The 13042-nt window shown below is 55.6% G+C and overlaps 1 protein-coding gene across 1 annotated transcript in view; it reads left to right on the top strand.

Annotated features, from left to right (window-relative positions):
- LOC125627517 (complement C3) overlaps positions 1–13042 on the top strand; it is a 51316-nt gene that overhangs the window by 8504 nt on the left and 29770 nt on the right. Inside the window, exons 7-19 of the mRNA XM_048831684.2 lie at positions 513–600; positions 1161–1263; positions 1708–1828; positions 2874–2989; positions 3546–3689; positions 4291–4503; positions 4711–4905; positions 5976–6137; positions 9365–9494; positions 10197–10265; positions 10484–10687; positions 11044–11209; positions 11531–11616. Of these exons, the coding sequence (XP_048687641.2) occupies positions 513–600; positions 1161–1263; positions 1708–1828; positions 2874–2989; positions 3546–3689; positions 4291–4503; positions 4711–4905; positions 5976–6137; positions 9365–9494; positions 10197–10265; positions 10484–10687; positions 11044–11209; positions 11531–11616 (1797 nt within the window). The remainder of the gene's footprint in view (positions 1–512; positions 601–1160; positions 1264–1707; positions 1829–2873; positions 2990–3545; positions 3690–4290; positions 4504–4710; positions 4906–5975; positions 6138–9364; positions 9495–10196; positions 10266–10483; positions 10688–11043; positions 11210–11530; positions 11617–13042) is intronic.

Here is a 13042-nt window from a genome sequence, read left to right as displayed (position 1 = left end):
GGGTGAGCTGCAGGCTGTGTAAGGCCTCAATCCTTCACACCTTCTAGGTGGTTTTTAAGCCCCATCAGCCACCTCTTCAGGAATAAGAGAGAGAATAGGGACATGCCAGGAGCTGCAGACCAGCTGCAGCAGCTAGAGGTTAAATTAGCCCCCCTGTCAGGCTCGCCTCTCACTGAAAGAGAAGAGCATGCTGGGAAAAAGCCTGACGTAGCAGCAGAGGACCACAGTCCTAGAGGAAGCACCTCTTAGTGGTGCCTTTCTGAGGGTCAGCTACCTATGGGGAGAGCATCCCGAGAGACCCAGCACCTGAGGTGTCCGAATCAATCCCAACCTTCCGATTCCCTTCGTTGATCCATCTCTCCATAGCTTATGGCCATCAGCTGCTTCCTGGGAGAGTCTCTCCCTCTCCCACTGTGTATCTTGGACACCTAGGACCCCGTGGGGGTTGTGACCTCCAGCCAGATGGCCCCGGGCCCTCGGGTGACTGTTTTGGTGTCTCCGATCTTTTGCAGTGCTGCCTAGTTTCGAAGTGACCCTGGAGCCTTCCCAGAAGTTCTTCCTTGTTGACCAGAATGAGCTTAGCATCGACATTACAGCCAAGTGGGTCCCCCTCTTTCTCTCTGGCGTTTCTGCTGTGATTCAGAGCTGCGGGGCAGACTTCTGGGGCTTGCGCATGAAGTATATAATCTCCTGGGCTAACGGTCGGCTCACATCCTGACCTATTCTAATCTGCACTCATCTGTGTCTCCAGTAGGGTGACCAGACAGCAAATGTGAAAAATCGGGATGGGGTGGGGGGTAATAGGAGCCTATATAAGAAAAAGATCCCAAAATCGAGACTGTCCCTATAAATCGGGACATCTGGTCACCCTAGTCTCCAGACACCTGCTGCTCCTTTGTAGTCCACTTATTTCTCCTGTTAATGGCCTCAGTGCTGGAGTCCGTTGGTTACCTGCTGTGTCTCTCCCTGGGGGCTACTCCACATAAGTGGATAACAGCCTACTATCGCTACCAGCGAGTGGATTTACTTCTTTCACTCAAATGGTTCAGGCTTTGTGTCCTGATGCTCACCAGCCCCTCTGTGCCTCAATTTCTTCTATCCATTAAATAGGAGTAATGCTGAGTATTTTCTCTTCCTGCCACGGTCTGTTTTCCACGCAGGTTCCTATATGGGAAGCCAGTTCAAGGCCAAGCCTATGCGCTCTTTGGAGTGATGGTGGATAATGAGAAAAAGAGCATCGTGAACTCACTCAACAAAGTCCCGGTGAGAACCCTGCCCCTGAACGTAGCTTTCTGGCTACGATACACTGATGGGGCTGTAGTGGAGCAGGGTGCTTTTGGGGATATCTGCTCTGCTTTCAGAGTCCGAGATAAGAGCAGGAGCCAAAGGTAGAGTTTCGATCCATATCCAAATACAGCAAATATCCTGTCTCCGGCAACGTATAGCAAATGGGGGAAAAGGGGAAATAGGTAGCAATTAATATAAATTAGAAGTTTTGAAGGATAGAAAATTGATAAGGGAAGCTAAAGACAGCTGGGAAAAATCCATGGCTGGCAGAGCTAAGAACAATAAGGAGTATTTTAAAGTATATTAAGAACAAAAATATCCTAGCAGTGGTACAGCCCATAACTAGATGGAGATGGTAAAACTGAAAGAAGGAAAGAAAAGGGCCAGGTGATGGAAACGTTATTTTCCTGTCAATTTCAGATCAAGGATGGCAAAGGCTGTGCTAAGCTAACCAAAGAAATGTTGCGTAGCAGGTTCCCCAGACCCAGCGAGCTTCTCGGTCACTCAATCTATGTGACAGTGACAGTGCTGACGGACACAGGTAACGGAGTGGTTCCCTTGGCTGGTTGCTGGGTTTTCAGACCAGAGCAGAGCTTAAGTGATGCATGGCTAACCCCAGCAGGCTTGGCACACGGCTGTGGCCTTCTGATCTTTCCAGTGCCTCTGTTACTGGGGATAGGGGAAGCACAGGGCTGGGTTTTGCTTTGTATCCTAAAAGCAGCAAAACATGGGCTCATCTTCATCGCTGTTGTGTTTCAAACCTCAGAGTTCCTGTTCTCTGTATTACAGCAGAACCCCAGCTGAGATCAGGCCCCCGGTGCCGGTCGCTGCCCAGACACACAGGGAGAGACAGTCTCTGCCCCAGCTGAGATCAGGCCCCCGGTGCCGGTCGCTGCCCGGACACACAGGGAGAGACAGTCTCTGCCCCCGCTGAGATCAGGCCCCCGGTGCCGGTCGCTGCCCGGACACACAGGGAGAGGCGGTCTCTGCCCCAGCTGAGATCAGGGTCCCTGGTGCCGGTCGCTGCCCAGACACACAGGGAGAGACAGTCTCTGCCCCAGCTGAGATCAGGGTCCCTAGTGCCGGTCGCTGCCCAGACACACAGGGAGAGACAGTCTCTGCCCCCGCTGAGATCAGGCCCCCGGTGCCGGTCGCTGCCCAGACACACAGGGAGAGACAGTCTCTGCCCCCGCTGAGATCAGGCCCCCGGTGCCGGTCGCTGCCCGGACACACAGGGAGAGACAGTCTCTGCCCCTGCTGAGATCAGGGTCCCCGGTGCCGGTCGCTGCCCAGACACACAGGGAGAGACAGTCTCTGCCCCTGCTGAGATCAGGCCCCTGGTGCCGGTCGCTGCCCAGACACACAGTTCCCGCCCTGGATAGCTCACAGTCTAAACAGACAGAGGAACGATCACTATCCCCATTTGATGTATGGTGAGCTGAGACCCAGAGCGATGAATAACTTGCTCAAGGTCACACACAGGAGTTGGTGACAAAGCCAGGCCTTGAACCCAGATCCCCTGAGTCCCAGTCCAGCCATCATCTCAAGACCACACTTCTTCTTCTTTTTTTTTTTTAATCCCCAAGGGAGTGACATGGTGGAGGCTGAGAAATCCGGGATCCACATTGTGACCTCTCCCTACAAAATCCTCTTCTCCAGATCTGCTACGTACTTCAAACCCGGGCTGCCCTTTAACCTGGTGGTACGTCCAGCCTGTGGCATTGCCGACATATAACCTTCATAGTGTTATCTTACAGCCTGATATGGCTAGCACACAGATCTGCATGCCATTGGAGAGCAGGGATGATTCGCTTTCTAAGGGTGTACAGTGTGAGAGCCTCTCTTTAGTGGTTCACAAGAAATCCTACCTGGAAGTGGTCATTGGAGCAGGCAAAAAGAGACTGGTGTCTGCATTGCAACCACCACTAGTGCAGGCTGGCCCCACTGGGCATGGCTCAGCATAGAGGCCCAGGATTGACTGAGCTCCCCTTAAGTGGAGGGTGTGCAGGGTTATTTGAGCAGCGTTGTTGTCATAGGTACAACCAGGACAAACAACCGTCTTGCTCCCAGCATCAGGGGCCTGCCGAGAGCCAGGCTTTGTAACTGACCAGATCCAGCACAGGGGAGGATGCTGACCTGCAGGTTACATGCCTGGGCTGGGAGTATGTGGAGAACATCAGGCTCCAACGAGACCTACCGGGCACCGTCAACCGTCACTAAGTTCACATCCATCCTCTCTCCTGTCATCTGCTGCCCAGGTCTCCGTGGTGAACGCAGACGGGTCCCCCGCCTCCCAGGTCCCCGTGCGCAGCGGGACAGGTGCCAGCGGTTTGACACAGGCTGACGGGACAGTGCAGCTGGCGATCAACACTCCAGCAGATGCATCTCAATTCTCAGTGAAGGTGCATGTCAGGTCACTTGGGGCAGGATGCTCCTTGGGTCCTGGTGCTGGTTCCCTACCCGTTCTGTTGATGATGGAAGTGGACCAGATTGGGGAGAGGTCTGATCTAGGCCCCTACAGGTCCTGGGCTCCGGCCAATGTCAAAGGAAGGAGGCAACTGGGTCTGATTCTCTATTGCTCATCCCACCTAAGACCCACCCGCAGAGCAATGGGCCTTCCTGACTGACATAGCCCTGCCTTCTCCCCTCTAGACCCCAGTGCCAGGGGCACGCTGGAGAAGGGAGATGCCACGGCTGCTGCGCTCTGGCTAGTCTCTGCTTGTGGTGGCCCATAGGGGTTGTTGGGAGCAGAGGGTAGGTCAAAGCAGGCCTAAGGCTGCTCTAAACTGAAACTGGGGTCCGGGCCCAAGATGCAGGGACCACAAAGATGGCTTAAATCCACATCGGGCCGGCAAGATCCCAACTATCTAGTGCTGGCCCCATGTAAGTCAGTGGGAATTCTGCCATTGACTCCAGCCGTGTCAGGAGCTGGCCCCTTTTAGACCTGGTCCTTAGCTGTCTCTGACGAAGAAAGTCTGTTGACCGTCCCCCATTGTCCCGCAGGTGGAAACTGTGGTTGCCAACCTCCGGCAGGAGCATCAGAGCTCGGCAGTCTGGGCCATGGTAGCCTACAGGTCGCAAGGGGGCTCGAGGAACTACCTGCACATTTCGGTACCGGCCACTCAGCTCCAGCCGGGGAACGCCCTGCCTGTGAGCTTCAGCTTGCGGAACAGTGACGCTGGCATTCAGGGGCAGATCCACTATTTCACCTACCTGGTAAGAGGCAGCATCTCTGTGTGCGCAGCAGGGGAGGAGGAGGTGACAGGGGGCTGGCAGTCTGGACTCCTGGGGTCTAGTCCCAGGACTGGGCGGGGAGTGGAGTCTAGGACTCCGGGGTTTCCTTCCTGGCTGTATGTGATTTTGTGCTAACGGTATCATGGAGACTCATCCAGTGACAGTGAATGCCTTCTGCTTCCCCATCAGATCCTGAACAAAGGGAAGATCATCCAGGCTGGAAGGCAGGCCAGGCAAGCGGGACAAACTCTGGTGACCATGTTCCTGCCCATCACCCCAGACCTCATCCCTTCTTTCCGAATCGTGGCTTACTACCACGTAGGGCAGAAGGAGATCGTGGCAGACTCGATCTGGTTGGACATCCAGGACTCCTGTATGGGAACGGTGGGTTGATCTTCTCTCTGGTACTTACGTCAATATATTTAAATAACCTGCTGGATTCTGGTTGAGAGAGGAGAGCAGGTTCCCAGCGGGAGAAATGGTGAGCTATTCCCAGGGTAGATCTGACTCAGTCCTTACTCGCTGATTAAACATAAGATAGATAGGGACATTCTCGCCTCACGCTTACACCAGGGTATAACTCTACTGGCTTCAGTGGAGTGACTCCTGATTTACACCCCATGGAGGCAAAAGGAGAATCAGGCCCTCTGTGTTTCCTCAGGCACAGCTCTCCCTGGTGACAGGAGCAGAACTGTCAAAAAGGTTCCCGTTCTGCTCAGGAACAAACCAGAGATCTTGCAGTCTTTCACAAAAAAGATCAGAGCAAGACCACCCCCACCCTGGTATCCAGGGCGCTCACCTGGGCTGGGGGGGGGGGGGGGCATGGGTCCAAGTCTCTGCTCTGAAAGAGGGATGTGAACCTGAGGGTCCCATATCCCACTGGGCTGGTCTCAGCTCTGTTCCATTTCATGTAGATAACTAAATCTTCACTGGAGGAGAGCAAAAGATGTCTACCCAATGGTTAGGGCACTCCCCTGGTATATGGGAGACCCATTTCAAGCCCCTCCGCCAACTTGGGCAGAGCAGTGATTTGAACTTTATTAGCTCTTTTGGGGTCTCTCTCTCTCTCTCGCTGTCTCATTTTGAGCAGAAATTACACGCTACCTGAGAATCTTTCTCCGCAGAAAGGACGCGCCCCTTGCCCAAGAGATGGTTTGCCTTTGACAGATTAGGATTGTTTTTTGATGGAAAACCATTTCATTGAAAAGTTCCCATTCAATGCTGCCTGAGAAAGGGATTGGCTCAAGTCTCCTCCACTTCTAACTGCTAGGGTAGCGCTTCTTTAGCTCCAGTGGGTGATGCCTGTGTTTCTACAGCCCAAGGAGTGGGGTTCAAATCCCAGGGGCAGTGTGGGGATTCCATACCCTGGGAGCCCCATGGCCATGGGGAGGTCTCCCCATTCAGCAGTCACCCTCACGTGGCTGATTCATTCTTTCCTCTCGTCTCCATGAAAGCTGAAGGTAACAGGTGCGACGGAGCAAGACAACGATGTCCAGGCGCCGGGTGGGAAGATGAATCTCCGAGTGAAGGGAGATCCCGGCGCCAGGGTCGGGCTCGTGGCTGTGGATAAAGCTGTTTATGTGTTAAACAGGAAATATAAATTCTCCCAAGCCAAGGTGAGCGTACCAGCAGGGGGTGGTTGGGCATGGGGACCGAACCGGGGACCTGTGTGTCCACCCCTGGAGGAGGCCAGAGTACTGCCTGCAGTGGGGGATGGGCTATATGAGAGGCTGAGGTCTCTATACCTCTGGTGATGGAGGGGAGTGGGGTCTAGTGGTTAGAGCAGAGGGCCTGGGAGTCAGGACTCCTGGGTTCTGTTCCTGGCTCTGGGAAGGGAGTGGGGCCTGGTGGGTGAGAGCTGTGGAGGCTAGGAGTCAGGACCCTTGGGGTCTTTCCCAAGCTCATAGAGGGGAATGGGGTTTAGTGGTTTTAGGGGACTGGGGGGTTCTATTCCTGGCTCTGGGTGGGAAGTGGTGCCTAGTGGTTAGAGCGGGGCAAGATTGGGGGCTGGGCTGGGAGGTAGGAGTCCTGGGTTCCATTCCCAGCTCTGACACGGATGCCCATCAGGGAGAGGGTGTTGACTGCAGGAGGATTTTAGGGCTGGCATGACCTGTGAAGCTCGATTCCCCACTACCCCCATGATGGGTCTGAGGGAGGACGACTGCCCGGTTTCATCCACGGGAGGATCAAATTGAACGGACTGGGGGGAGGCCTAAAGGAAGGTTGTGAGCTGGCTTTGTGTGTGTGCGCGTGAGCATTGCTGCCCCCTGCTGTCTGGACTTGGAGCTGCTCCACCATGTGTTCTCGACCTACAGGCATGCCCAGGCCTGGTGGGCTCCGGTGCTGCATTAAAGCGCTGGTTTCTTTGGGAGGGGTTGAATCTTACTGCTGCCAGTCTGCTTGTGGGGTTCAAGGTCTGACTAGTTTCAGAGTAGCAGCCGTGTTAGTCTGTATCCGCAAAAAGAAAAGGAGGACTTGTGGCACCTTAGAGACTAACCAATTTATTAGTGCATAAGCTTTCGTGGGCTACAGCTCACTTCATCAGATGCATACAGAGGAAAATACAGTGGGGAGATTTTATATACACGGAGAACATGAAACAATGGGTGTTACCATACAGCCTGTATCAAGAGTGATCAGGAAAGGTGAGCTATGACCAGCAGGGGGGGTGGGGGTGGGGGGAGCCTTTGGAAGTGATAATCAAGGTGGGCCATTTCCAGCAGTTGACAAGAACAGTCGGAGGGGAAATAAACAAGGGGAAATAGTTTTACTTTGTGTAATGACGCATCCACTCTCAGGCTCTGTTCAAGCCTCAGTTAATTGTATCCAGTTTGCAAATTAATTCCAATTCCGCAGTCTCTCGTTGGAGTCTGTTTTTGAAGGCTTTTTGTTGAAGAATTGCCACTTTTAGGTCTGTAATCGAGTGACCAGAGAGATTGAAGTGTTCTCCGACTGGTTTTTGACTGTTACAATTCTTGACGTCTGATTTGTGTCCATTTATTCTTTTGCGTAGAGACTGTCTGGTTTGGCCAATGTACATGGCAGAGGGGCATTGCTGGCAGTTGATGGCATAGATCACATTGGTAGATGCGCAGGTGAACGAGCCTCTGATAGTGTGGCTGATGTGATTAGGTCCTATGATGGCGTCCCCTGAATAGATATGTGGACACAATTGGCAACGAGCTTTGTTGCAAGGATAGGTTCCTGGGTTAGTGGTTCTGTTGTGTGGTGTGTGGTTGCTGGTGAGTATTTGCTTCAGGTTGGGGGGCTGTCTGTAGGCAAGGACTGGCCTATCTCCCAAGATCTGTGAGAGTGATGGGTCATCCTTCAGGATAGGTTGTAGATCCTTGATGATGCGTTGGAGAGGTTTTAGCTGGAGGCTGAAGGTGATGGCTAGTGGCGTTCTGTTATTTTCTTTGTTGGGCCTGTCCTGTAGTAGGTAACTTTTGGGTACTCTTCTGGCTCGTCCCTTCTGATCTGAACCTCTATGAATCTACCCTAGGTACTTATGAAAGCGGAGGGGAATGGTCCCGCTATTGTGAGGAACTTTTCTGGCTTCTACACTACCCCAGTGAAATGGGCTCGCGGAAAGATCTGAGTCCTCGCTCCCACTTCCTTTATCCAGAGGTCTCCCTGCCCTCAAGGACTCCCCTTCCACTCTCCTGTCTGGCAGAGTCCTCGTCACCCCAACAAGGCTGGGCCCAGGATTCCTGGGGGGGCTCGACCCCCAACCTTGCTGTGGTCATCCAGGACAGGGGCTAGGGTGTCCCCACTCCGGGGTGCTCTCTCTGTGCTGGACACTTCACTGATCACTGCATACAATTTAAAGCAAATACAATTTATTTAGTCAGCAATTAGTTTAAAAAGGAATAAGGAAAAATGGAAACGGTTAAAGGAAAACTCATCACCCTGCTCTGTGGCAGGGAACGTTACAAACAGGGTCTCTGGGATGTCAGGGCAGTTCACAGTCTGCTCCTTGTAGGTCCCAGGCCCCTTCTCAGGCCCTGGCTGTGCTGCAGGGATGCTGTGGGTTGGACACTTGCTCTGGCGGTGGCCACACGCTCTCAGGCTCTAAGTGGCAGGACTCTTCTTCCCAGCGTCGCCCCTGCCCCGTCGGGGTTACGATCCCCCTCCACGTCTGCCCTGCAGGGCCCCTTGGCTGGGGACATCTCCCTGCACTGGGCCTGCTGCCCAGGGTCCCCCTCACTCCCCCCAGCTGCTCACCGCACCCAGCTCCGGACTGCTCCAGCTCCAGCCCCACCACTCAGTCTCTGCTGGGCTGCTGCTTCTGCTCTGCCTCCAGCTCCCTGGGCTGCTTCTCTGGCCCGTCTGGCTCTGGTTGGTGCAGCTCTGCTCCCAGGGTCTGCTCTCCCTGGCCTGTGTCTCTGGCTCTGGGGCTGCAGCCCTGCTCTGGATCGCTCTGGATCTGGCCCAGCTCTGCTCCCCAGCTCAGCTTGGGCCCCTGCTTTCTCCTTAGCTCGGCCCCACTCTGACTGACCCAGACAATTCCAGCTCACATGGAGGAGGGAACCCACCCTGGCCTCCTGACTCCCTGATTATCCTGCCTGCCCTGTCAATCAGGCTGACCTGGAGCATTGGCCTCTCCCTTTTTGGTAGTGGGAGCTAACCAACCAAAACACCTCCACTGAATGTTAGTAAGGGGACAACCCCTTACACTTACAGGGCCATAATTACTGTAGGACCTGAGCGTCTCATAATCTGTTATCCCCATGGTACAGATGGGGAAACTGAGGCCCAGAGAGGCTAAGTGACTTACCCAAGGTCACCCAGGGAGTCTGGGGCAGAGCAGGGAATGGCATCGTGTCCCCTCTTGTCTCTCCAGATCTGGGACGCAGTGGAGAAGAGTGACATCGGCTGCACGCCCGGCAGCGGCAAGGACCACGTCGGGGTGTTTGCGGACGCTGGGCTGCTGCTTCAGACCAACGTTGGCATTGAGACGCCCCAGCGGGCAGGTGACCCGGTCGTGCCACAGGGCTCTCCAGTGCAGGGCAGCATGGGATCGAGCCCGCTGCTCATACCGCGTGGGAACAGAGCGAATACAGCCCCAGAAGTCCCTTTATTAAGTCCCCCCTTTCCCCCGGCGGTACAACCCAGCCTGGTCTTTTAGGGCAGTGGTTCTCAACAAGGTTTCAGGGGGGCCGCCAAGTAGGGCCAGAGTTAGACTTGCTGGGGTCCAGGACAGAAAGCCAACGCCTCACTGCATGGGACTGAAGCCCGGGGCCCCAAGTCCCGCCACCCGGGGCTGAAGCTGAAGCCTAAGCAATGTAGTTTCGTGGGGGCCCCTGTGGCATGGGGCCCTGGGCAACTGCCCTGCTTCCTACCCCCTAACGCCAGCCCTGGCTTTTATATGCAGAAAACCAGTTCTTGTGGCACAGGGGGGCCGTGGAGTTTTTATAGCGTGTCGGGAGGGGCTCAGGAAGGAAAAGGTCGAGAACCCCTCTCTAGGGGGTGCTGGGTTGCAGGGAGCAGGGTGGAGTATCAGTAGGAGGCGCTCTTCCCTCTGAATCAGCGCTGACCCCAATGCCCCAGCACTGTGCTACCAGAGGTGGGAGAACCGTGAAACCAAGACCAGGAAAGAGCCACAGCGTTTCTCCCCTGAGCCGGACTAATGCCACATCCCCACGACACTGACGTGTGTTACTCTCTCTTGCCAGAGTCCCGCTGCTCCCAGCCCGCTCGGCTTCGGCGCTCGCCCCTGATCTCAGGGAGAAAAGCTGCCAAAGGTAGGTGCCCCTCTGCACGGCCTCGCCCGGGCATGCACTCTCGTGCCCTCAGCTTGCACGGACTCGCACGCCCTCTGCTTGCAGGCACTCTCGTGCCCTCTGCTTGCACGCCCTTGCACGCCCTTTGCATGTGCCCCCTTCACGCTGCTGCTCTCGCACGCACCCTCTCCCTCTCTCGCGCCCAGGCCGCGCGCTGAGGGGGCCCTGCTTTCCCGCAGCGAGGCAGTATCCAAGCCAGCGCCTGCGGAAGTGCTGCCAGGACGGCATGCAAGAGAACCCCATGGGCTACTCTTGCGACCGACGAGCCAAGTACATCCTGGAGGGCGGCGAGTGCATCCAAGCCTTTCTCGACTGCTGCAAGCACATCTTCAACAGGCCCCTCCAGGTCCACAGGAAGTTCCTGTTCTCAAAGCACGTGTTAGGTAAGACTCCGTCTGCACTAGGGGATATGGGTTGCAACAGTGATTAGTGTCGCCTGCACTAGGAGAGCTGGGATCTCGTAAGAAGTTTGAGTCTGTTGTGTCCGCCAGCTAATGGGCTCAAACAGCAGCCTAAGGGACTCCTTGCCACAGTATATTAGCGCCAGGGGTAAAAGCTCACATTTTTAGCACCGCTGGTCCAGGGTTCAAACCCCCAGTCGGGCCTATTACGTTAGCCTGGCTGTAACACACCAGGCATGCGGGCCCCGTAGCTTCCAGGGAAACCCAGGAATTCCCACCCATCACTGGGCTCGCTCTGGCTCAGGGCTGGGCTGACTCCCTGTTTCGCTCCCCCTCAGCGGCATCCGTTCCTGTGATGGCCCCCAGGAGGAGCCAGGAGCCTGTGGCTGAAGTCGCAGAGGATGGGGAGTACCTGGCGGACGAGGACATCGTCTCCAGGAGCCAGTTTGCCGAGAGCTGGCTCTGGCAAATGGAGCTGCTGCCGCAGGAGGCCGAGTCGGACGGGTACGGGTCACACCGCTCGAGGGCGAAGGAGAAACACTGAGGGGCAGATTCATCCTGGTGCAGGCTGGGCTTCCCATATTCCATGTTGCCCCCTCCGGGGCTTTGCAGGGGCACCCGATACCCAGAGCATGGGTGTTCTCTGGCCCCGCCCCTTTCCTCTCCCAGTCTGGCCACGCCCCTTTCCTCTCCCAGTCTAGTCCCTCCCTGCTTGGCCTTCCCCATGCCCTGCCTCCACTCGCACTCAGACCCGGGAGGGGCGGTCTTGTCTCTGCAGCCAGAAGGGTCCCCCAACCTGATCAGTTCTGCTCCCGTCTCCTCTAGGCTGGCTTCCAGAACCGTGCCGGTGTACCTGGAGGACTCCATCACCACCTGGGAGGTGCTGGCCGTGAGCCTCTCCAGGACAAGGGGTAAGACTGGGAGCCGTGTGTCCACCTTAGCCAAGCGGAGAAGGACAGGCGTGTGGTTAAAGCACGGGACTGGGAGTCAGGTCTCCTGGCTTTGGGAGGGAGTAGTGGCTAGAGCGGGTTGGGAGCCAAGACAGCGGGATCCTGTCCCCAGCTCTGGGAGGGGAGTGAGGGCTAGTGGTTACAGCAGACTGGGCCTCAGGCCTCAGGGGGGAGGGCTAGCTCAGTGGTTTGAGCTATTGGCCTGCTAAACCCAGGGTTGTGAGTTCAATCCTTGAGGGGGCCATTTAGGGATCTGGGGCAAAAATTGGGGATTGGTCCTACTTTGAGCAGGGGGTTGGACTAGATGACCTCCTGACGTCCCTGCCAACCCTGATATTCTATGACTCCTGGCTTTTATTCCCAGCTCCGACACTGACATGCCATCCGCCTCCTGCACATCACAACTACCTTGTTCTGTGCCTCAGTTTCCCTCTCTCTGAAACAGAGTTAATCCTGTGGATTAACCAAGTTAAGATTTTTGGAGCATCTTGTGATTTATAACACCCTGATTCCCTTTCCTATGAGGCCAGATGGTTGGGGAGCCGGGACTAGAACTTGCCACTGCAAAGACAGGATGCTGCCCCGGGAGCAAACAGAAATTCCCTTTCTTGGTAGGAGAAGCTGCGGGCTGGTCAGGCCTAAATTTTAGGCCCAACCCAGACCCGAAGGGAGCCAATCCCATGCAACCCGAGCGGGTTGAGTGGTTTTCCAGCCCAAGCCCCACTCAGCACCATTGCCTCCTGCCCAGGGGGTTGGTGTGGCGGCAGCTATGAGCTGTTCCTGCCGGCCGCCGTGCCCTGCTGCACTGTGTGTGTGCGTCCAGCCCAGGGAGGGCGGGGGTGGCTGGCTCGCGTGGGGCGTGGAGGGGAGCCGACCCGAGCCCACCCTGGGAGGGTCAGGATGTTTTCCAACCTAAGCCGACCTGGACCCAACACTTGCAGGGCTCAAACCAGTAGCATCTCCTCTTTGGACCTACCCACTAGATGGCAATGTTATGCACACCCCCAGAGGGGGGAGGGCAGCCCTATTCCACCCCAGAGGTGGGTGCACTTCCGTGGTGTGATCCTCATATACGCAGCACTCCCGGACCCTCGCTGCGGGTGATAGAATCATAGAATCATAGAATATCAGGGTTGGAAGGGACCCCAGAAGGTCATCTAGTCCAACCCCCTGCTCAAAGCAGGACCAATTCCCAGTTAAATCATCCCAGCCAGGGCTTTGTCAAGCCTGACCTTAAAAACCTCTAAGGAAGGAGATTCTACCACCTCCCTAGGTAACGCATTCCAGTGTTTCACCACCCTCTTAGTGAAAAAGTTTTTCCTAATATCCAACCTAAACCTCCCCCACTGCAACTTGAGACCATTACTCCTCGTTCTGTCATCTGCTA

Source organism: Caretta caretta, chromosome 20 (assembly GCF_965140235.1).
Source record: "Caretta caretta isolate rCarCar2 chromosome 20, rCarCar1.hap1, whole genome shotgun sequence".
NCBI lineage: Eukaryota > Metazoa > Chordata > Testudines > Cheloniidae > Caretta > Caretta caretta.
This window is presented reverse-complemented; position numbering and strand designations above follow the sequence as displayed.